At 41.7% G+C, this 22163-nt stretch overlaps 1 protein-coding gene across 3 annotated transcripts in view; it reads left to right on the plus strand.

Annotated features, from left to right (window-relative positions):
• The window catches only part of LOC139330836 (caldesmon), a 45147-nt gene that overhangs the window by 12033 nt on the left and 10951 nt on the right, over positions 1–22163 (plus strand). For 2 of the 3 annotated variants that reach the window (XM_070961957.1, XM_070961958.1), the window contains exons 2-6: positions 12850–12932; positions 18024–18198; positions 19630–19756; positions 21635–21775; positions 21888–21947. In XM_070961957.1, the coding sequence (XP_070818058.1) occupies positions 12850–12932; positions 18024–18198; positions 19630–19756; positions 21635–21775; positions 21888–21947 (586 nt within the window). Of the gene's footprint in view, positions 1–8396; positions 8447–12849; positions 12933–18023; positions 18199–19629; positions 19757–21634; positions 21776–21887; positions 21948–22163 lie in introns of all 3 variants that reach the window. The other variant, XM_070961956.1, reaches the window with a different exon arrangement.

The raw sequence follows: 22163 nt of genomic DNA on the forward strand, positions 1-22163 counted from the left end.
TAAGACAGCTACACACACATCCAGCTAAAGAGCCTCAATTGTCTTCTCCTAGAAAATGGTTTGGACTGAAACCAAGATTAATTCAGTCACTTCTTACTACGAACTGTCAATGCGCAGACACACACAGCACTGATGGTGCTCTCAAACTGAACTCGAATTTCCAACACGGAAGACTGGTACATCATATGCTTGACATTTAAGTGGCTTAAGTCCTAAAAACACTGTTGTGAGGCACCTGAATAATTAATGAAATTCCATTTCTCATTACATTGTCAAAAATGAATCTCTTCCTTTGCTTCTTTTAATGTTATACTTGAAATGGCGAACAAAAAAGCCCACAGAAGAGCAACTTCTATGAGCTTTGAACCCAGATCTATCAGGAAATGTCCACAGTTGAAGTTGAGGATGCGACGTCACATTATGTCAAGTGGACTTTAGCAAGGCAGATATAATGTCACTTGAAGGCAGCATAAATCTCACATTACAAAAACTGTTTCATGAATAATAAAGCATAAATCTGCTGTTTTTATAACTAGTCAGCTGCAGACAGAGTTTTCAGCCAACTTGCACAATTAGCATTGATTAGCTAGCTACAGCTGATAAAATCTGCTAGCGACAGCGGCTATTTCAAATGAAGAGGCCTGCTTTTGTCTACCTCTGTGTTAAATCAAGAGCCCATTATTAGAAATATTGGAAGGAATTTTAATCAAATCTGCCCTCATTACCGCTGTAGAAGTATGCTCTGCACGAGAAAGCTCGACAGTCAGAGGAACAGCCCGTAAAGGTGCTGTGTGCAAAGTGTTTTAGTCTTTAAGCCGACGACAAGTGTGTGTTCTCACTTTCTCACCAAGCCCCATCGTTCCCAATGTTTCCTGGTCCAACAGTCATTACGTAACCACAGTAGGTTGAGTTTGTTCAGCAGGAACGGTGATGCAGCTGTAAATGAATGTAGACTGTGCAGAGTGACTGATGAGGGTGTTTGGTCAGTTTCTGTCGTGAGTCCATGTAAGGCTTGTTGCTAAGAGCGCAGCCTCATTTCAGACAGGAGGGGAAAGGAGGTGGAGGGAGAGGCAGGAGGACAGCTGGAAGACAAGAGAAAAACCAAACCCAGAAGAGTGGTTTCTGAGTCGTGACCAGACCTCAGGCGTGAAAAGCATCCTGCAGCCAAACAGGACAGTCAGTAACTTAGAATCTGAAGACGGCTGAGAGTTTCAGCTTGGTTTGACGCTCTTCCAGAGTTCATCCAGGGCCTGTCCAGTTTGGAAATAACAGATGTGATTATTGAGTGAACTGTCAGTTCAACACAAAATTCAGCCAAAATTCAAACTCTGGAGGATACTCTGAGTACATGTATACACATTAAGCACAGTTTAAGCAGCTCAGGTGAATTGAGGCATGATGAGATCTACTTTTGAGTTTGAATTTTTAGTGATATTCACAAACTGTTACGTTTGGACTGAACTCCTCTGGTAGTAAGAGCCTGGTTGTGGTGAGTTAACTCACCTTGTTGGTTTACCTTGCTCCTGCTGGATTACTACAGTACTCCAGATTAAAACAGTCAGGCATGCTGGACTAAGAAACGAACCCTTTTCGAGGTTATCTGGGAACTTCTTTACAGATGGTCACTGGGTTTGTTTCCAACACTGTGTCACTGTTGCTGAGTGCAACACACTCTGCTATAATGTGGCATTTGTTTTCTTTGCCGTTTTCCTCTTTGCAATTGCAGGTTTATGTGATGCACATAGACTAAGCACGCATTGGACTGCATTTTATTACTGTGATTTCTACAGATTGTCATTTTACTTCACCAGCGCTGGAAGGAGATGTAGCCAATGGTATTGCTCACATTTTGTTTCTAAATCTGAGGAAGTTATATTTTTCAAGCACCAATGCCAAATAAAATAAGGGCTTTGGAATTTTAAATGGCTGTTCTTACATCCGATAACGCGGCAGCTGCTACTGTAACTGATTCAAACAAGCACACGTGATGCATCATTCTCTGTGTTAAAGGTCATTGTAGGTCACTAGCATGATATGACGCTCAGAAATGAAATGACTTTAAAGATGAATTTGTTTACCACACGCCTCTTAGCGTCTACTACTGATGATGATGGTGATTTTTTTTTTTTTTGGGTAGTGTAAACATTTTTATGTCAGTCAGCTGTAGGTTAACAAAAGAGTTTACCAAAACAAGTTTTCAATGTGTGTGTCTGTGTGTAAGTGTGCATTAAGATTAAGATTAAGATCCTTCCTTTATTTATCACCCACACAACACAACATGCATATGCTATTCGGTGCACACAACAACATTACACGCACATGCCATGCTTCGGTGAAATTGCTTCCTCCGTATCTAACCCATCCTTGGTCAGTCCTTCCTCCGCCACAGACTAGGAGCGGTGGGCTGCCAGCGTGACGGCGGCGCCCGGGGACCGAGTTCCTTCTTGTCGTCATTGGTCAGGTGGTGATCTTCTTGCATGTTTTTAGTGGGGTTTTCTTAAGGAGGATACCCTGGGTGAACACGGGGAGAACATGCAAACTCCACACAGAAAGGCCCTTTTTTCCTCGAGCAGCAGGCACCAAAGGCAGGATTCGTACTGGGACCTTCTAGCTGTGAGGCCCACCGTGCCACCCCATTATGTCAAGATATAAGGGACCAGATCTCCTGTTTTGATCTTTGTGTCGTGGCCTTGCTATAAGCAGCGTAATCCCTTCTGATCTGTGCCATTATTAAAAATAACACACTGTAGAGGTCTTGGTGGCCTTTGAGTTTTGGACACTGGCTATGTCATGTAAATGTTTCCCAGTTCCATTCCAGTTGGGGAGGTGTGTTGCATGTCTCCATCTCCCCTTGTTAGCTATCAGCTCTCTACTGTGCACCTTAAAATACAGGTAAGACAAACCCAGAAAGTTCTGAAAAGAGAGAGAAAGACAAACACAAGTAGTATCTGTGCTGTCGTTATGTTTTTGATAAGGCCATGCAGTTGCTCAAATCTTTTTTGCTTTTCAAGGCATGAGAAAGTCAAAGTAACAGTGACAGGACTGAAGTGAAATGACTAATTTCCTTCGTAGTCCCCATCTCCTGCTGACCATGCAGCCATTGAATAGTTGAATGGGTCAAGAGGAAATACCACAGTTCTAAAGGCCACGTTCCCCGTTAGGTATGTGTGGTTGGACAAGAGACAGGGACACAGACAAAGAAAAAGAGTGGAGGGATGGTGAGATAATGAGACAGGAGGTAAAAAGAATGGAGAGACAAAGAGGGGAGGAGGGAGCAAAGACATGTTGGTGTGGAGCTGTGTTATCTGGCCACATTCTTTATATATTTCTCATATCCTTTTATGGCCCTTTGGCTCAAATTGAGCTCCTCCAAGTAATGGAAATGGGTGAGACGATAACAAAAACGCATGTTAAAGCATTTAACAAGTTGGGAGAGAGTAACAGGAGAGTGAAAGATGTTTATCCTGGGACGATGATGCCTTTTTTAAGCACTGTTCATGTTTAATTAAATAACATGCAAAGAGACACGTGACAAGATGGCAGCAGGAAACAGCCGGCGTGGAGACTGGACAGGGATGAGTGACATCCAGGAAGGACTGCTTGTCTTTATCTGCTGCCTTCAGCTCAGGATGACCGTTCTCATTCTGGATCTGAGTCAACATTTTTTTATTCACATATGATCAGAAAATTATAGAAAATAGGCAGCATTCCACCTTTTAACCTGTTATTCATGTCATTCTGCATTCTGCATTGCAATTGTCCGTGCTGTCTGTTCCTCCAGCACGTCACCGAGAATCTCAGGTTGTGACACTGGAAGTGTCTCAGGAACACCTCGAGGGATTTTCTTCAAATTTGGGACAAATGGTCACTTGAACTCAAGGATGAACTGATCAGAATTTGGTGCTCAAAGGTCACTGTGACCTCATCATAGTGTTCTGCTAAAACCTCTGTAAAGACAGTCTGTAAGTGAAGACAGCATGTTTCTCATTGTTCTCTGGAGTCACACATGTCAATATAGTGAGAATTAAATTCCTTCAAAGTCTTCACTGCATATATAATGAATGTTGACAGACATGGATGTAAATGCAGCTTGACCGGTTGGCAGACAAAGATGATTTCTCTCTAGTTTTAAACATATGATAATGGCGTGCTAGAAATGTACACCTGCTCAAATTGCATATGGCACAGACTTTCTGTTGTGTACACACTTTGAAGTTTATATGCATGCCGCTTTTGTCTGTATATACAACATGTCTTTCTATAGCTATATCCGTGCTCAGTGGCTCAGCCAAGTTTATCATTTCAGCTGACTGGAAAAATCCTCCTACTCCCTCGCAATTCTTTTTTGATTCCTTTCTGCATCTGCCTTTTTTCTCCCTGTGGAAATTGAAGGTTTGCGGCTCGTCATAGATCCACTAACATCATATTACTGAGGCCAATTCATCTGCGCTCCCTCCACTACGCCTCTCATCTCCTCTCTGTAGGCTCAGAGTCAAGTTAAGGACTTGTTTTTGTGTCGCAAACGTGGGGAATAGATTCTCGAGTTCTAAGGCCAAGTACCTCGAAATAAGTCTTTGACTGGTCTCTTTAGGTCTCCCACATGGATTCCATGCAGTGATATATTGAGGTGATGCTTCCTACTGAAATAAGACACCGAATGTTGAAGCCAAAGAGTCAGCAGTCTAGATTTGTGCATCCCACAAAGGGAAACACCGAAGAACCCTCACAGCGATCACCACTTCAAACATCCTGATCCTTTTAGATTTCTATGTGAGTTTGTTCTCACTGCGTAAGGCATCAAAATGAACAAATCGCTTATTTTTCTACATAATACTGGAGTCTGCAAAGCATTTAAAACCTGCACTGACAGTGTGTGAATGAGCGGCCCTACTTCAGCGGATGGATTGTATGATAGAAAACAGAATTTCATTCATAAACGGTATTAGCTCATTCCGCTCTAACAGCTCTCACATGACTTCGGTTTAGCTCTGCGTTTACTGTGTACAGCCACACAGCTGAGGGGTTTGTTCAGTCAGAGAACGGGAAATTGGTACTGTAATTTAATCATGTTATCTAAGGGGGGAAACTTTACATACATTTGTTGGAGTAGTCACAGTTAGCACCGCTGAAACTGGATGGCAGATTTCAGTACTTGCGTGCCAACAGTGTCAAAATATCTGCATTAAAAGCTGCTGTATGCAGTACATTTGTGCTTTTCTAAGCATAGCCTCTCTCTCGCCTGCTGCTGATTTGTTGTAAATCTCTTTCTCTGTGGTCCCTAATTGCTGTGGTAATGTAATCAGGTCCATATTAGCCCAGCATAGTGTTGGTGGTACAGAAGGATTAGGACTGGAGTGGTGTGGATTTGTGTCGTAAAAGCTCAAAGTCCAGTATGGGACCAACTATAGAAGTCTTACTAGATTAGGTTATCCCTTATAGACAAGAAGATCCATGTGCCTGTGTACAGAGAGATGGTTTAAGAATCATGAAGAGGGTTATTGACAATATTAAATAATTAGATTTTGAGCCAAGAATCCATATGATCTTTACAGTCATGGCAGTCAGACATCTAATGGTGCAGACGAGCCAATTAGTCAGCACAAATTGCTCGTGGTGCAACGTGTCTGCTAACACTGGTTCCACTGAGAGATTAAGGCTGAACTAGATTGGATTTTTCTTTACGACCGAAGGACAAGACCCCCGTGGACAAAGTCATGTTACAGTCATTTAAGAGAAAAGAGCTCAGCGGTCATTTCTACCACGGATCATTCTCGCCTGTGTTTATCCAAATTCCTGTCTAACTTGCATTTACACTATTTTCTCCGTTGCTAATCAGAATTGGTTCCAGGTGACGGCTGTTCAGTCCACTCATGGATTCTGTTCTATCTACATCAGCTGGACAAGACTGAGTTTACAGCAGATGGCATGGCAGTCAGGTGTGTGTGTGTGTGTGTGTGTGTGTGTGTGTGTGTGTGTGTGTGTGTGTGTGTGTGTGTGTGTGTGTGTGTGTGTGTGTGTGTGTGTGTGTGTGTGTGTGTGTCTGTGTGTGTGTCTGTGTGTGTGTCTGTGTGTGTCTGTGTGCGTGCTTACTGTATGTGGCTGCTACTGAGGTTATTTCATCAGGCTAATAAAGGCAGACCCCCTACTGCTCTGAATACCTCTACGTGCTAATCCATTGTTACGTAATGAGGCTGATACACACACACTCCCTATTTCTGTTGCTCTCCCTCACTAATGCACAGACACACACACACACTTGGTGGTTTCCAAATACAGCTCATGGTGTGCCGGAGTGTTTAGAGGCAGTACAGCGCTGCAGAAGGATTAGTATTTTAAATAAAACCAAGTTCATATACAGCTGCCAGAAAAGTGTCACAGAACACTGCAAACTGGAAAACTCATATCATGTAAAAGCGTTCTGAAAGAAAACATTCGTTAAATAGCCTGAAAAAAAAAAAGTAATCAAGGCACCAAGATTGCTTTTGTTTGCATTTTACAAAATAACAAGGTCAGATCTCCAGAATGATGTAACTTGTTCTTGTATATGAGAATATAAAGTAAAGAGGGAGCTGCAGCTCGTTAAATGTTATGCTGTCTGTGAAATATGGCTTCAGAAAAGACTCTCCACAGATTTATAAGGTTTCCACTCCCTCTCTAACATGTTAAAGTGTAAGATGATGTTTCACTGCATGATCTAGTTTATATGTTATATTTTGTTAACGGAGCTATAAAACCAAACCCTGAACCACTTTTCAGACATGGATACATGGCTGGCTTCATAGAGAGAGATAATTGTGGTGAGATAAAAATATCATGAAGATGGCAAAGAGTTGCATCATTGACTGAATATTGAAATTCTAGGGAGAGATTGTTGGTCAGTTTATTGCTGTGGTCTAACCTTTGCCCCAGTCACACTGTGGGTGGACAATGAGTTTCTATAGACTAATCACATATGTGAAGAATCTCCTCAAGAACGTCTTTTCTTTTCCCATGTAAGCAGGAGGCAACGAGGCAAGACACACATTTAATCTCTTTCTGTGCATGTTCTACCTCATTCTGCTGCATCCTTCAACCATCCAAGGACATTCAGTTCAGACTTCTGCCGTGTTCAGTGTGATACAGAAATGTCACCAGGTCTGACATAGTAACCGAGCAACATGTTGAATTGCCATCAGGTTAACTTAAAGGGTTGCAGGTCTGAGAGGGGCTTTCTATTCTGTCCTGCTCATTTCCTTTCATAAAGATGACAGAATATTAGAAACACCTCTCAATCAGCGGCACTGAGTCTCTCAATAATTATTGATTATGAACGCATCATGTCCGTATTTAAAAACATTTGTTGGTTGGTTTAGGGCACAGAAATACTACTTGTAACCTTTTTACTTACAGTACATGCCCAGGTGCAGACTGTGAACATAGTGCTGTCGTTGGGGTGCAGTTGGAGCTCACTGGCAATGGGCTGAACAATGGATGAACCAATAGATGTATTGTGACCTGTGATATACTGTACTTTGCAAACTCAGATGCAGTGGAATGAGATTGTACAGGAAGGAGGAGTCTGCTGTAAACATGTACCAGGTATAAACTTGACATCAGTATCAGCTAGCTCATGCAGGCAAGTAGCTGCAGTGTCCAATAGGAGTGGGTTATCTGAGACAGGTTTTACCTTTGCAAATAAGTGCTTCAATATTCTGGATGATTCAATTGTTTGGCTCATTGCGAAGTCTGAAATCACGTGGTAGCTTCCAGCACTGGATAATGAAGCCTGCTGTAACATTACATTTCAAACTTATCAGTTTGTCTCTCAGTATTTAAATGTGGATGGAAAAATACTCATCATTTCAGGAGACTTTGGTTGGAAAATATGGCCATTGCGCTGGAATGGAGCTATTCTAGATTTATTTTCTCTTCTCCGTCAGAGTTTTCTGTCGCTAAGCCCTTTTCAAGCCATTTGTTTGCTTGTTTTAATATGTGTGGGTGAGAATATTGTTTCACTAAGGCCTTGTTACCATCTTTGGTTGAAAACCACACCACTGCTTTCCACAGCAACTTCTCTGTGTTTACTGTAAGTCTGTTTTCTCTTTTGTCCCTCTCTTCGTCCTAATATTCGTCTGTTTATCTAACTGGCTCTTCTTTCCTTTCATGCTGCTCTTTCCCACAACCCCTCTCTTTGACCCCTTCCCTCCCTCTGACTTGTGTTTGTCTCCCCTCGCTCTTACTGTCTTTCACTCCCCCTTGCTCTTTATTTCACGTCTCCTCTGCTCATCCTCTCATCTATAATTCTCCGTCCCCTGTCCTGTTGTTGCTCTCTTCTCCTCTCAAATCTTTCCCTCTGCCTGTCTTTCTGTTTTCCTCCTCCCTCTCCTCCCCCCGTCATCCCTCCATCCTTCTCATAGATGAAGCGGAGGATGTCACCTTGGGGAGCTGGCTTTGGAAGTGGGCGCAGGTCAGTCTTTTTGCCCTCTGACCATCAGATCTTGAACTTGTCAGTGGTTTGAAATAAGAAACTTACATTTGTTCTATCAACATAACTGAACCCTCAAAGCCCCTGCACTTTCCATGTTAACAGAAAGTTGCAATTGGTCTTAAAATTAAAGGTTTGACATTTGGGAAATATCATTATTCACTTTCATGCCAAGAAAAAGATGAGAGGATTGATACCACATTCATATCTGTACATACCTCCGTCTGTATGTATGAAGCTAGAGCTGAGAGTCAGTTAGCAGCAGATAACTTCGATTTCTGTCTATGTTCGGAGTAAACCATCGGGACACCATGTACATGTATTCGTTCAGTCTTTTTTTTAACTTGTTTTTAACTTTGGACAGGGTTAGGCAGCTGTTTCCTCATGCTTCCAGTCTGTGTGCTAACTTGAGCTAACTGCCTGCCAGCTTCAGCTCCGTGACTCACAGATATGAGAGTGCTGTCGATCTTCTCATAACTCAAACCAAGAACAGGACTATTGTCCGCAATGACTTATTCCTTTAAAGTAGCTGTAGTATTTGTATCAGCTGTAATGTTCCCAGCGGTTCATTTTTACAGGATACTAAATGTCATTTTGAATTTCAAAAAGTGTCTTAATCAGGTTTCTTTACTCAGTTTAGCATTTCACGTATATACTTGTTTATAGGTTGAACTCAGTGATGTCAGTACTTCAGTTTTGGCCTGTTGTGGTGTGTTCAGTTTCCTCACCTGTTGATAGAACATGTAGTCCTGTGGTGGTGTTTTCAGGTGTTTAGATCGGTTTCCCTTCTCTCCCTGATGCTTCATTGTTTCCTGACATCACATCATGTCATGCTGTGGGGACTGGCCTTCCTTTTGGGGATGTCCACATAATGTAAATCATTCAATTTTAGGGTGAAGATTTGGGTTATGGTCAGGGTAAAGACTCCAGGAAATGAATGTAAGCCTATGTAATGTCCTCTTATCTGCTCAATAATCCATCCATCCATTGTCTATACCAGACTATCCCTTTTGGGGTTGCAGGGGGGCTGGAGCCTATCCCAGCTGTCAATGGGCGAGAGGCGGGGTACACCCTGAACTGGTCGCTGCTCAATAATAAATAAGCTAAATATTAAATTGCTGTTTGTTAAAGAAACCATATCATAGAGTAGTTCAATTGTGTCTTTCTGCCGTAGATGATGATGAAAGGTGAAGGTGGTGACGGTGATGACTGTAACCAGGCTTAAGGTGAAGATGATGGCTGAGGGTTATGTAATGGTAGTACTGACGAAAGGCCCTCCACACGTCAACAAACCCTCAGGAATTTTCCATCTGTTTCTAAACTACAAATGACTGTAAACACAGTTGACGAGAGACTCTCCAGCTGCTTCTTTCGCGGAGAGGATCAACCTGTTCAAACCAACGGCAAACGTGGAGAACAGGGATGTCTTGTAAACTTTCTAAAAATAAATGACAATAAATTCTCCACCATATTAAAATATATATTTTGCTATCTTATCCTGGAGCCGTACACCACATGGTCTTCATCAGCAGATGGAGTTTGCTCAGACGTTGTTGACGTGGACACATATTATGACGTTCCCTGTAGTGCTTTAAGAACTTCTCATCCATGTTGGCTACAAACTATTTTATCTGTTTGACTTCATCCCATGGTCATCAGTTATGTGACATTTGAGGCTTAAAATCATATTGATTTGATGTCTTATTACTAGATAGTAGTTAGTAGTTTTTAGGCATCTGCTTTAATCATTCCTCTATATTAGAGAAGGAAATTTTATTTTGGATAGATGGAATCATTTTAGCAAACGTATGGGGAATTTTTCAATCCATGAAAATACTGCAATCCTTTCAATTACATGCAATGTAATTTTGCATTTTTTTTTTCTAACCAGCATGTAACAGTATTCCTCTTAAAATGTTTGACATTTATTTTTACTAATTGCTTGTATTTCATTTAATTCTATTGTGGGTCAGTCTGAGGTTTTGCATGTAGAGCATATAATGAGGTTCTGGATGTACACAAAGTAAAGTTTGGTCCTTGTTTGTACAAATAAGAAAACAAAACATAATACATTCATGATTATTGTTCTGAAGATTTTCCATGGCCCTTGTGGAACCTGCATTTTCCCTTGAAGTCAATCTGTTCTGACTTTCCATAATGTCCTGTGAGATTATACAAGGTTCTGTACAGTATAGTCTGAAGTATTCTACGTATTTACACATTAATTATTCATAAGTCGTAAGAGAAAAAGTCAAATGATCATCAGTTATTACAATTCATCCTCTGGAGATCATGACTGTCTGTGTGAAATTTCCTGTCATCCAATAGCTGTAGAGATATTTCTGAGGCGGCTGACAGATCAATCAAACAACATGAAAATAAGAAATGAAAACATGTTACTCAGACCAGTGATGAATTAAGCAGACAGGTTTCATAGTTCTTTGGACTTCTTTCCACTCTTGGGTATTGCACATCTGTACTGAATGGTACTAGCCCATCACAGCTGTTTGGAGGCTGCATGGCTTCAAGCTCATTGTCATCTGTTGTAAAAGTAGAGTTCCTGAGATACTTTTATGAAGTTTGGCTGAAGAAAACATTTCCCCATGTCCCCTCCTGAAATCCTATTCTCGAGACGTCCATAGATTCATGAAAATAACTGCACCAAATTAATGGTGACACAGCACAATTATTCTGAGATATCAGTTTACTGAAAATCAACTTCCTGCCAAACTAGGCAGGAAACCTCGTAAGTTAATTAGATTTGAGTCTAGAATAGAGAGTCATGTAAAACTTAGTGAGTTAATGGTCCTGCTGTGTGAGAGAGCAGCTAACTGGTTCAGCATGCTGGAGCTGAACTCCCACATGGCCTCCAACTTCCTGTCTGTTGGACAAGGATCACGAAGAGTCCTGTGAAATAGACTGAAGTGATTTAAAAGCTCAAAAAGAAACTGGGACTTGGCATCGACAGTGACACATCTGATTGTGATATGGAAATGTATCTGATTGTGTGATACTGCAGCAAAGTTAATGACCTCCATGCTGACGCACAATGAGAGCAATAACAAGATATCGGTTTGTAATGTGATTTCACGTCTGTTTGAGTTTGTGTTGGGGGTTGCTGGGCATCTGCTGGTGCTAAGAGGTGAGCGTTTCAGCTGGCAGGAGGGGAAGGCAGAGCAGAGCACTGGATACATAGCTGAGATGCCTCCGTTGAGACTGTTTGGATTGTAGTGAAGGACTGAGCTGGAGACCGGCTGCAGACTGACGCGCTGAAGTGAAACATGAAGGCGAGGAGTAGAACACGTTTAAATAGCAAATTGAAGTTAGTCTCAGCACTTTGAGGAGCACTACATGTGTTCAGCTTTAAAGGAACGAAGAAATAGATCAGTGATGATGAAATGAGGAGTTTATCCGACAGGTTTTCTATGGCTGTGGCTTGTTGCAGACGACTGTGTCATCCTTCAGAGTGAACTCGCTCTGTCTGTGCAGTCCTTTCTGATTTCAGATTCGGCCACCCGCCCTTGCCAAGCCACTTTTAGTCGAAGTCATGACACTCCCAAATGGGACTTTAATCACGTTGTAATCCAGCGAGCCTGATCACATTCCAAGTGGTCAGGCTGGCATATGAGCGATATAAGGAGATAGAGGCAGATTAAGATAAATACAGCCACACAGTTACAGAGCCTAGAAGGTGTCATGGAGAAAGAAAATCTTGCTCTCATATTACCAATTCATTCTCTGAATTGAGTGTTGTTTTTAGTGAATCTGTCTCTCGCTCTCACAAACAGGACAACAAGTAAACGTCAAGGTTTCTTCCATATTCCAGCTCTGAGACTGTATGTATGATTAATACATTTTAGCTTTTATTTACAGCTGCCAGTGAAGAGTCTGTTTATTTACATTAATTATCATACCAGCCATCACACAGAAGCAGGAATTTTAAGCACAGTGGCCCAGCAACTGTCACTACATTATTATTTGTAATGATTAATTGTCCTGTCAGTGCGACAGGATCTGACAGGATCTCATGGTAAATGACAGTCTGTCCTTTCCCACACATCAGACAGAAGAGCTGGAACCCAGAGAAGTTCATCCAGTCAAATGTTTTGGACTTGAGCAGCTGTGCTCAGGACAAGCCCAAGAAAAATGAAGGGTTGGGGAGTTAATGAGTGCGTTCATTACATTTTCCCAGATTCCTAAAAAAGTGATATGCTTTGTTGTCATGGAAGCATGAGCGTCCTCTCTCACCTTGACCTTCTCTGGAATTTGTCGGTGTTGCACAAACAGTTTGAATCGATCCGATTAGTCATGTTATCATTAAATGACTTCACAAACGTTCATTTGAGGAACAGTTTTGCTCATCAGTGTCTCTCTCTGTCTCACAGCAGTGACAGTGCTGCCATGGCATCAGGACCTCCAGATGTGATGGCCAATCAGGAGCCTGCTGAGGTCATGGAAGAGTGCTCAGGTAGCAATTTGATGAAATGTTGAAAGGTTTCATGTGATTCCTCAAAGCGAAACATTGGACCATGATGCCATAATGACCCTTGATCATGTTTTCTGCCCAGACTTTCTTTCATACAAACACAAACCCTCTGACCAATGTGACCACAACCATGAAAAGATCATTCATGTTGTGAAAATGAAACAGCTCAGTTTATTAAATTAATATTTGAATATTTCAAAATTTGGGACCTTCAAGACTAAATGAACTTGTATTGCAGTGACATTGCTCATGATGGACAGGCAAGTTTGTATATTTTAGTAAAATTTAAGATTTTCCAGCAGTACCATACGTGAAACTCATCAACATACAAATAGACATTAAACAGGAGTAAAACTGCTTAAAATACAAAAGCTGTAGTCCTTACTTTCTTTTGGCTTTTATTTTGGTAGCTTTATCCTCCCAACTATACTTTGACATGTTTTAGACCAAAGAACACTGAAGTATATCAGGCGGAGATTTCTTTAGGTTTTGATCAGGAAATAATTGGTGTTCAGTTGGTAAATCTCTGGGGTCTCTCTTCAAAAGTGGTAGATTTTAATGGAAACATCTCAAACTCTGCATGTGTTAATAAGTCAGGATGGTTTCTACCTTGGATGAAAATAACAAACTATATTAGTGTCGCAATTGGGTGGATAGCAGTATATGAACGTCTACGTCTTATCAGCTGAGAGTTTGCACACAGACACACAGCAGGGAAGATCAGGCCAGCTTTAACAGTGCAGATCTCCCTGCTGCTGTTGGCAGGAAATGAAGGAACAGAGAAAGCTATCATCATCTCTCTCTCACACACACAAAACACAGACGCACACTGTCTATACAGATGGCTAGCACATATGCTGCTGATATAACGGCAACAAAGACAAAGTGCTTTGGGAGGTCAGAGAACATGAGCACACGTCCACAGTCCAACAAAGTGGAAATGGCCTCTCATGCCTGAGCTGTAGACGAGGTGTAAACGAAGTCCTCTTCTGACATTAAAGTGAACATCTAATATGTGGAGCTTGTTGCAGGAAACGGACCATTAGTACCCCGTTTGGTGAGCCACTTCTGTTTGTCAGGCGTGACTCCACAGATCATGGAGTCTGCCATTCATGTCAGCTGTCATTCATGTCAGTCTGCTGGTGTTAACCCAGTGACGGTGCCAGACAGACAGCTTATCTCTGATTGGCGCCTGGCAGAATGTCCCGTGTTTGAACTGAATCTGCAGTCTGAGCTCAGTGGTCGGTTTTAGATCTGAAGTATTTACCTACAGCGTTAGATATTCAAGACGTGATGCTGTAAATAAGCAAAGTTAGAGTTTAGAAAAACACATCTGTGGGTAATGTTTATTAAAGCCACACTGATATTGCAAGAAAATCAGTATAGATAACCTTGATGTTATTTTGACTTTTGTACTCGTGAGAATAAATTTGAATTACATGAACATCAGTGTTCATCATGGATGTGATTTCACCACAATCGGACCCATTAAAGACAGACAGCTAAGCTAATGCTAGCACAAAAATACACCAAAGAGCATGCAGTATCAGCACTAATGCAAGCATGCTAGGCTAACTAGCTTTCTCTTTCCTTTCTTGTGAAGTGAGTTTGCACTTCCTAAAAAAAAAGGGGGAGAATTGCAAAACTCAGCGGACCTGCTTCATCCGGACTGCGTGGGTGGGGTTTGATCAGATTTGATTGACAGTGTTGAAAGTTTTGAAACTGAGCCCCACCTTCTTCAAACCAGTGATAACAGCACATACAGAAACGTCTCATGTGAAATGAGCAGAACTGTTTGATCCTCTGAATGTGTGTGTTCACGTCGGGCCTCATCAGTCTTTGTGAGAGGCTGACTGAGACATGTGTTTTCAAGAAGGACCCTAAAAAAACTTTTAGATGCTAAGTTTACTGCCAGGGCTGAAATACATGATCACCGTTACTGTTAATTACAATCTTACACAGAGACAATACAGCTGAGAGCTCAGATATACTGACGTCAACCTGTTCTCTTAAACTGTACATAAATATACACTGCCGAGCTTTTATCCTCCCCCCATCTCCTCAACATCCTCATCTTTCCCGCCCCTTCTCTCCTGGAAGGAGGAAAAGAAAATGAAAGCATCACTTTCAGAGACAAAATAACTAAATGAAGTTTCGCTCCAGCTTTCTTGATAATGGCCATGCCGCCTCCTCTCTCACTCTGTCCATGACGCTGTGTCCTTTTCGAAGGTCAACGTCTTCTCATTGTGTGAGCTGAGGTCATTTCCCCTTTAATATTGACCTTAGACTACCTTGAAATTCCCATGATGTTATTTAGAGTGTATGCGTGTAGTGGTGTCTGTAATTGAAAGAACGTATATTGGGAAATAACAGTATCTCAGACCTACAATGGCCATAAAGCCCTCCTGACCTTCCATTCAAGCAGTGGCCTTTTTCCACTCTCTGAGCGCAGACCTTTAACTTAATAGTGTATTGTGCCTAAAATAGCACAATAAATGGCAGTCGGCGGCTGTTTGCCCCTGATTTTTCATCTTGGCAGTGCAGAAAGGCCTCTGAAGCGTCATCAAAAGCAGTTTGGAAGCTCCTCAAGTAAATACAGCAGTTCACTTCAAGGCCCAGACAGAAGAGAGGAGAATTTGGAGCCAACATTTTGTCGCAGAAATTGGATGAAAAATGAAATTATCTAGGGCTGCACGGTGGCGCAGCAGGTAGTGCGCGTGCCTCACAGCAAGAAGGTTGCCGGTTCGATCCCCGGGTCAGGCGGGGCCCTTCTGTGTGAAGTTTGCATGTTCTTCCTGTTCATGCGTGGGTTCTCTCCGGGTCCTCCGGCTTCCTCCCACAGACCAAAAACATGCTCATTAGGTTAATTGATGACTCTAAATTGTCCGTAGGTGTGAGTGTGAGTGTGAATGTTTGTTTGTCCTTGCATGTGGCCCTGCGATCGGCTGGCGACCGGTTCAGGGTGTACCCCGCCTCTCGCCCATTGTAGCTGGGATATAGATATATAGATAATATATAGATAATGGATGGATGGATGAAATTATCTAATCTCTGTTAGTGTTGCAGGTGCTATATTTAGCACTCTATGCTGAAAAGACTTGTGTTTAGGTCTCTGTTATATTTTTTTAATGTGTCATATAAAATTTATAAATAACAAACAGAAGATCTGAAAGGAAAAGAAAGCAAGCTGCTCATACGCGTGATGTAAAGTCGATAACATAAAATGAATAAGCCTAATCATTTATCGTGACATGTTCTGTAGCAAATGACTCAGAGATGTTAAGCATCCTGGCCTTCGTACCAGGCTTAGATGCCTGACATTTTTCAGCTGTGTTTTAGCTGCAACCAGAAAGCATATTTTTAGAGAAAGGGAGGAATGCTCAAGGATTCCCCACAGGGTGAAGGACAAAAATGACACAGCTCGTATAAAAGGAACGTGCCTTTTTTTAACTCTCTCCTAAAGCATTCACACAGTTGTTTTGTTTGTCTTCAGGCTGTTTCACGGTTCTTTCTTCCCACATTTCTCTGTGTTTTGTGTCTCAACACTGTTCAGTCTCTGGGATTAATATAGCCGTACATTTGGATCATTTGTCCACTGGAGATGCTTCACATTAGTTTTTGTAGCAGTGAGGATGTGTCTCTCTGTGGTGACTGTTTTTGTGACTTACTGCTAAACTAATGACTTTCTCATCAGCCTCAGCTGTTCTTTGTGTTTGGTTCTAATTAACACATGTTGACATGCTAAACTGATAAACTAAGACTGTGAACACGGTGAACATCATACTTGCAAAACAGTGATAGCATTGTCATCATGTGGATGTTAGCCTGCTGATTAGCATTAAATTCAAAGCATAATTGAGTTAAATATAGCCTTACGTGTCGCTTCTGGCGCCAGGCACACATGAAATACATAGAGGAAGTCCAGTTTCAGGAACAGATCCGTGAGTTTAAAGGTGTTCCAGATGCCGAAGTCCTGCACGGTGGTTTGGTAAACAGTAAAAAAAAAACCTGTGTTTTTGATGCCAAATAAAAAGTAGTTTGCTTGCATGTATCCAATTGGTCATTGTTACTGGATAGGTCTCATTTTTACACATTTTTACACACAGGGCAAAAGTTGGTCTAAATGTGGCTTCAGTTTTGTTAATAAAACACAAGGATCAGGACTCGCATCTTTCTTAATAACTGACTATTTGACTTGCATAGAGAACGACATGTTGAGACAGCCCACGGCCCTGCTGAGTGTGGGACAGAGCCTACGTTTACACGTAGCAGGGTATTTTATTATTATTATTATTATTATTGTTATTTTTTTCAAAAATAACATCCTGCACACAACATCGTTTTCAACAATGTTGTTGTTTACATGAACCCCGATAAATACGCCGTCGAGCGCCATCATGACTATGCCAAACCTATGGGCGCGAGTGTAAACATATTATTTTCAGTCGCATGTTGTGACGTTTCGGAACCTAAAACGCCGTTTAACCCTGTTTACACGCCGCCGTTTTCAGAAATCTCCACTTTGGCCGGAGTTTTTAAAAATGATCATTTTCCGTGAAAAAAAACTTGGTTTGCATGAAAACATATGTGTTTTCCCCAAGTGTAAACAAAGCCAGAGAGAGGACCTGTGGGCATTTCATGTCCTGGATGAGCGCCTTGCTGACTGAAAGCAGTGAAAGCAGTTTGTAGCTGTTTAAGGAGTTATAAAAGAGTTGTTGAGTTTTTCCACTGCAGTGCTTACAGAGGTGGGCTCACTGGGGGGGTTTACAAGTACAAGAGTGTGTGTTGTCTTCATGTACGTCTCTGTGTAAACACACATCAGTCTCTGTGTGCAGTTTGTCCTGGGGTGCCTATCCGAGCTTTTACAGCCAGCACAGGGCTAATTTCTCAAATGGAGTTCACATGAGGGCCATGTGTAAAGATGCTGTGTGTGTAATTTTCTCATTAATATATCACTGTGCACTTAGCTGTTATGATCCACTGTGGTGCTGTCAGGAGAAGGAGACCATGCGGGGGGTTAAACCTGTTTCCATAAATGTCTTTCTTTCTCTCTTTTCTCATTTGTCTTCACAGGAAAGAAGAAGTCCAAGTTCCAGACGTTTAAAAAGTTCTTTGCCAGGAAGAAGAGAAAGGATCCACCAGCCGCAGGAGCAGACGCCGGGCTTAAAGCCAGCCAATCAAGCGACAATGTCAGCAAAGCATCCGAGAATAACACGCTCACTCGATCAGAGAAGGATAAGGGCTCTGGGTAAGATCAGACACAGATCAGAAACACTCGTTAACTGGGACTGCAGCTCTTTCATTGAAGCATTGACGCAAGACTCAAATGCGTCTTTGTGGTTCTTTTGGAAATGCTTGGTTAGCGGTTTGTTATTTGCTACATTTTGCATCTCAAAAACACCTCAGTAAATGCACTGTGATGGTTACCTGAATGCACTCTGGAAAGAGCACCTGATTGGTAAATGCTCAGGAACATGTTGCGGGAGATGTCACACTAGACGAGTCAAGAGATAAATATTCTGAAATGGTAGTCTTTTGGTCGCGGTGTTGTGGGGCATCCTAGACTCTGAGCGACAGTTCATTTAGCATGTCACACTACACGAGTATAAACGCCCGATTATCATTCACGATTGACCTTGACACTATTAATTGGTCGGCCATGAAAATCATCTCAGGCTGGAATCATGTAGTCTGATCCAGGCAGTGGAGAGCAGAATGCCTCATCTAAGCTCATGGATTCTTTCCATGACAGTTTTGTGAGTTTTGTTATACATACAGCACATTTTATCTCAAAATGTTGAAAATTGCTTGCAGTTTTTTGGCTTTCATGAAAATCTTTTAGTGTTTTCCTCCATAGTTGTGTTCTTGTCAGGAAAGAAAAGTCTTCATCAGAGTATTTAGTCTATCATGGGAAAATTAAACCAAAGCTAATTCAATCATATTGGTGGGTTTGCAGGTCCTTAAGGCGAATTAACCCACCCCAATGAAATATGAATCCAGTCACATGTTGGCAACATCACCTTGTTTTTCTCCAGTATTTTACTCAGCAGCCACTTATTGTCCACCACAAGGGGTTGTTAAGGGGTTCACCAAAAAAAACAGCCACCGGTCATTTTCCTGAAGCTCAGTATTGTGTTTCTGTCTAATTTGTCTATTTAGATAAATATCTCCTCTTGTGCGAAAGGCAGACAATTCAAGAAAGGAAGATGGTGTTTTAACATTCATCTCCTGTTCTTCCTCACTTGGAGCTCATGGCTTCCTGTTATTGTAACAAGTAGTGGAATGTGTCTTCCTGTGAACAGTCTTAATTTCCTTTGTTTCTCTAAGCGGTGCCACTTCCTGCCTGTCTACCTTTGACTTTTCCTCATTGTTTCAAAGGATATATGTGCTCAAATTTTACTGAAGCCATTCTGTGTCCCTCCTCATAATCATTAGGGGAGATTTGTGCAGGACGTAGCAACAAAACAGAAAGAGAGAATATTGATTTATTTTAAATTGGTTTCTTCGGTAAAAAGAGAGAAATGAAAGAAAAATTGTTTGTCACCTGTATTTGTTTTAAACAAGTGACCCCTCAGGGCTTCCCAGCATCCATTTCTCCTTATTTTGTTTGTTTGTTTTAGAATCTGTGAAACATCACTTTCTGCTTTGTTTATTTCTTCCTCTTCCTGTTTCTCTAAAGGTCAAAGATCAGCCTGGGCAGCAAGGCCTTGTCACATGACTCGGTCTTTGTTTCGGACTCATCCGAGGCTAACGAGGCTTTGGGGGCATCTCAGGACAGCATTCATGGGAAAGTGAAATCACTACAGGTAATTCCACATTAAATCGCGGATGGCGTAGTGACCCTGACCTCTGACCTGCCTGCACAGATGGGCTAGAATAAAAGAGAATTTGACTGCAGGTTAATCAGGAATAATGAACAAATAATCACAATCTGTGTGTTTGGGAGAGAGAATGCCTATGACCCCATGCTGGTCTCAGCTGTCATGTGGTATTTATCAATGAAGCAGTTGACAGAGAGAGACAGAGCAGTACCAGCTGATCTGCTGTATATTTAGTCAGACAGGCAAAGCTGATGTGCATCACAAAGAGAGGGAGAAACTGAAGAATCTGTCAAAGCAAGAGGACGGACGGGGTGACGCAAAACAACAAACTAAAATGGGAAGACATGAGACCCAGACAGATGGACCGAAGCTATCTGCAATCAGTGACAATTGAACAACCTCTTAAGAGTGTTTGCTAAGAAGGAACTCTTTCTCCTGCAGCTAAAATACAGAGAAAGCTCGGGTCTGTTTGCACATGAGACAGCAATGGCATAGTGTGTACAAGAGCCAACAGACAGAAAGACACAGGCAGTAATAATCAGTACGTTAAGAATAAGAATTTCACAATTGCAAGTATGTAGATTATAGAAATAAGACTTGATTTGAATAAACTGAATTTACTGTGGAAAACAAACTGAAGACGATGTGATATTGTGTGTTTGATAAGCAGACTGAGGTTGTTCCAGAACATAATGCATAGTGCAACACTGTAAAGTGTGTATAACATGTGGCTTGTGTTGTGTTATGTTGGTGTTAGCTTGTAGATACTTCCAGCTAGATCATACCCTGGAGGTCATTAGTCCAAACCCCTCAAATGAAATCCCACACCTTAAAGAAATGTTTGACCTGCCACAAAATATGTGGAATATTTTTTTAAATAATTTTTTATATTCATTTTACTGTTAAATCATATTTCAAATCATGATCATAGATCATATCATAGATCAGCTCATAACACCAGACGCAATGGGATCTTGCACTGGTAGCTAACTAGATTTGACATGGAATGGCTTTGCTAGCATATCCTGCTAATGTTAGCTTGTTTTCTGCTGGTCATAAACATGCCATTATTTACAATCTTGAATCAGGTCATATTCATGTGCTTCTATCTCACAACAGAAGTATAAAGATATACGTCTATAACACAACATTTTGCACTGTAATACAAAAATTCAACTGAATTTCATGTACTGTAAGTTGAGCTTTCAACCACAGCTGCTAATGGTGAGATAAGCTACTGCTGTATTTTAGCTGGAGCCCCTCTCTGTTTCTAGATGTTTCACAGTTACTGTAACTACACTGAAATATTAACATTGACATCTGCAGCGGTCAAAGCCTTTCCGTCAAGGACTTAATGTGTGTCAGCGTCCAGACTGGCGAAAGAAAAGCTGTATTGTCCAGTGTTTGCTTTGTACCTGAGTAAATGAGTCCTTGAGTGTCTGTTACAGGGCAACACGTAACTGGTAGTTTGAGTTTCTGTGATACCTCCCACACACACACACACACACACACACACACACAAGGCCTAAAATAAACACTCTCTGTGTTGAGTGCCAGCTGCCTGTACTCACAAGTCATTTTCTGTTAATCATACTCTCCACGAGTGAGGATTTTCCAACTGTAACAGCAGTGAAACACAACAATACATACTCAAACACACCTTTGTTACCTTCTTCTAAAGCTGTAGAAACTGGCTGCCAGACTTGGCTCCTTTCCAAGTCTGAGTACCCAAACACACACAAAACCTGGAAAAAACACTTTCACTTCCTCCTGCAGTATCAAGTGTGGCCATGTCTCCAGGTTTTTGGTTCTTATTCATCTGTTATGATCCTGATCATTTGATTTCTGTTTGTTGTTCTGCAGCTTCAGCTGAAGCAGGCCATCAGACTGGGCTCTCCTCCATCCCTCATGTGTGTGAAGAGAACAGAAGATGCTGGAACCATGTCTGAGGATGACGGCCTGCCCTGCAGTCCACCTGAATACACGAGTCTTCACACAGTCATGGTGACACATATTTCTGAATGAGGTCCTGCTCTGCAGTCCACCTGAATGTTATGGGCTGCAGATGGCCTTGCTAACGCTTATTCTCTCCTCTCTCTTCATCTGCATCTCTCAGAATCAGGCTCAGAGGAACAGCTCGATCAGTCTGGAGGGAGTAGACAGCGATGACGACCAGGTAAACCAACTCTTGAAAGAGTGCTCCACCTCTTTAGATCAAAGACATTATCTTTTTTATTCCACACGTTCTTCAAAACCTAGCATCTACATTACCCACAAATGTAGCCTGAAGATGCTAGCCTCAAGCACAGATGAGGAACGGACTGCAAAGGCCTTTCTAACTCGAGTAGCTCCCTCTGGAGCCACAACATGCATTATACAATGTTTTCACATA

This window comes from Chaetodon trifascialis, chromosome 5, assembly GCF_039877785.1.
Source record: "Chaetodon trifascialis isolate fChaTrf1 chromosome 5, fChaTrf1.hap1, whole genome shotgun sequence".
Classification (NCBI taxonomy): domain Eukaryota; kingdom Metazoa; phylum Chordata; class Actinopteri; order Chaetodontiformes; family Chaetodontidae; genus Chaetodon; species Chaetodon trifascialis.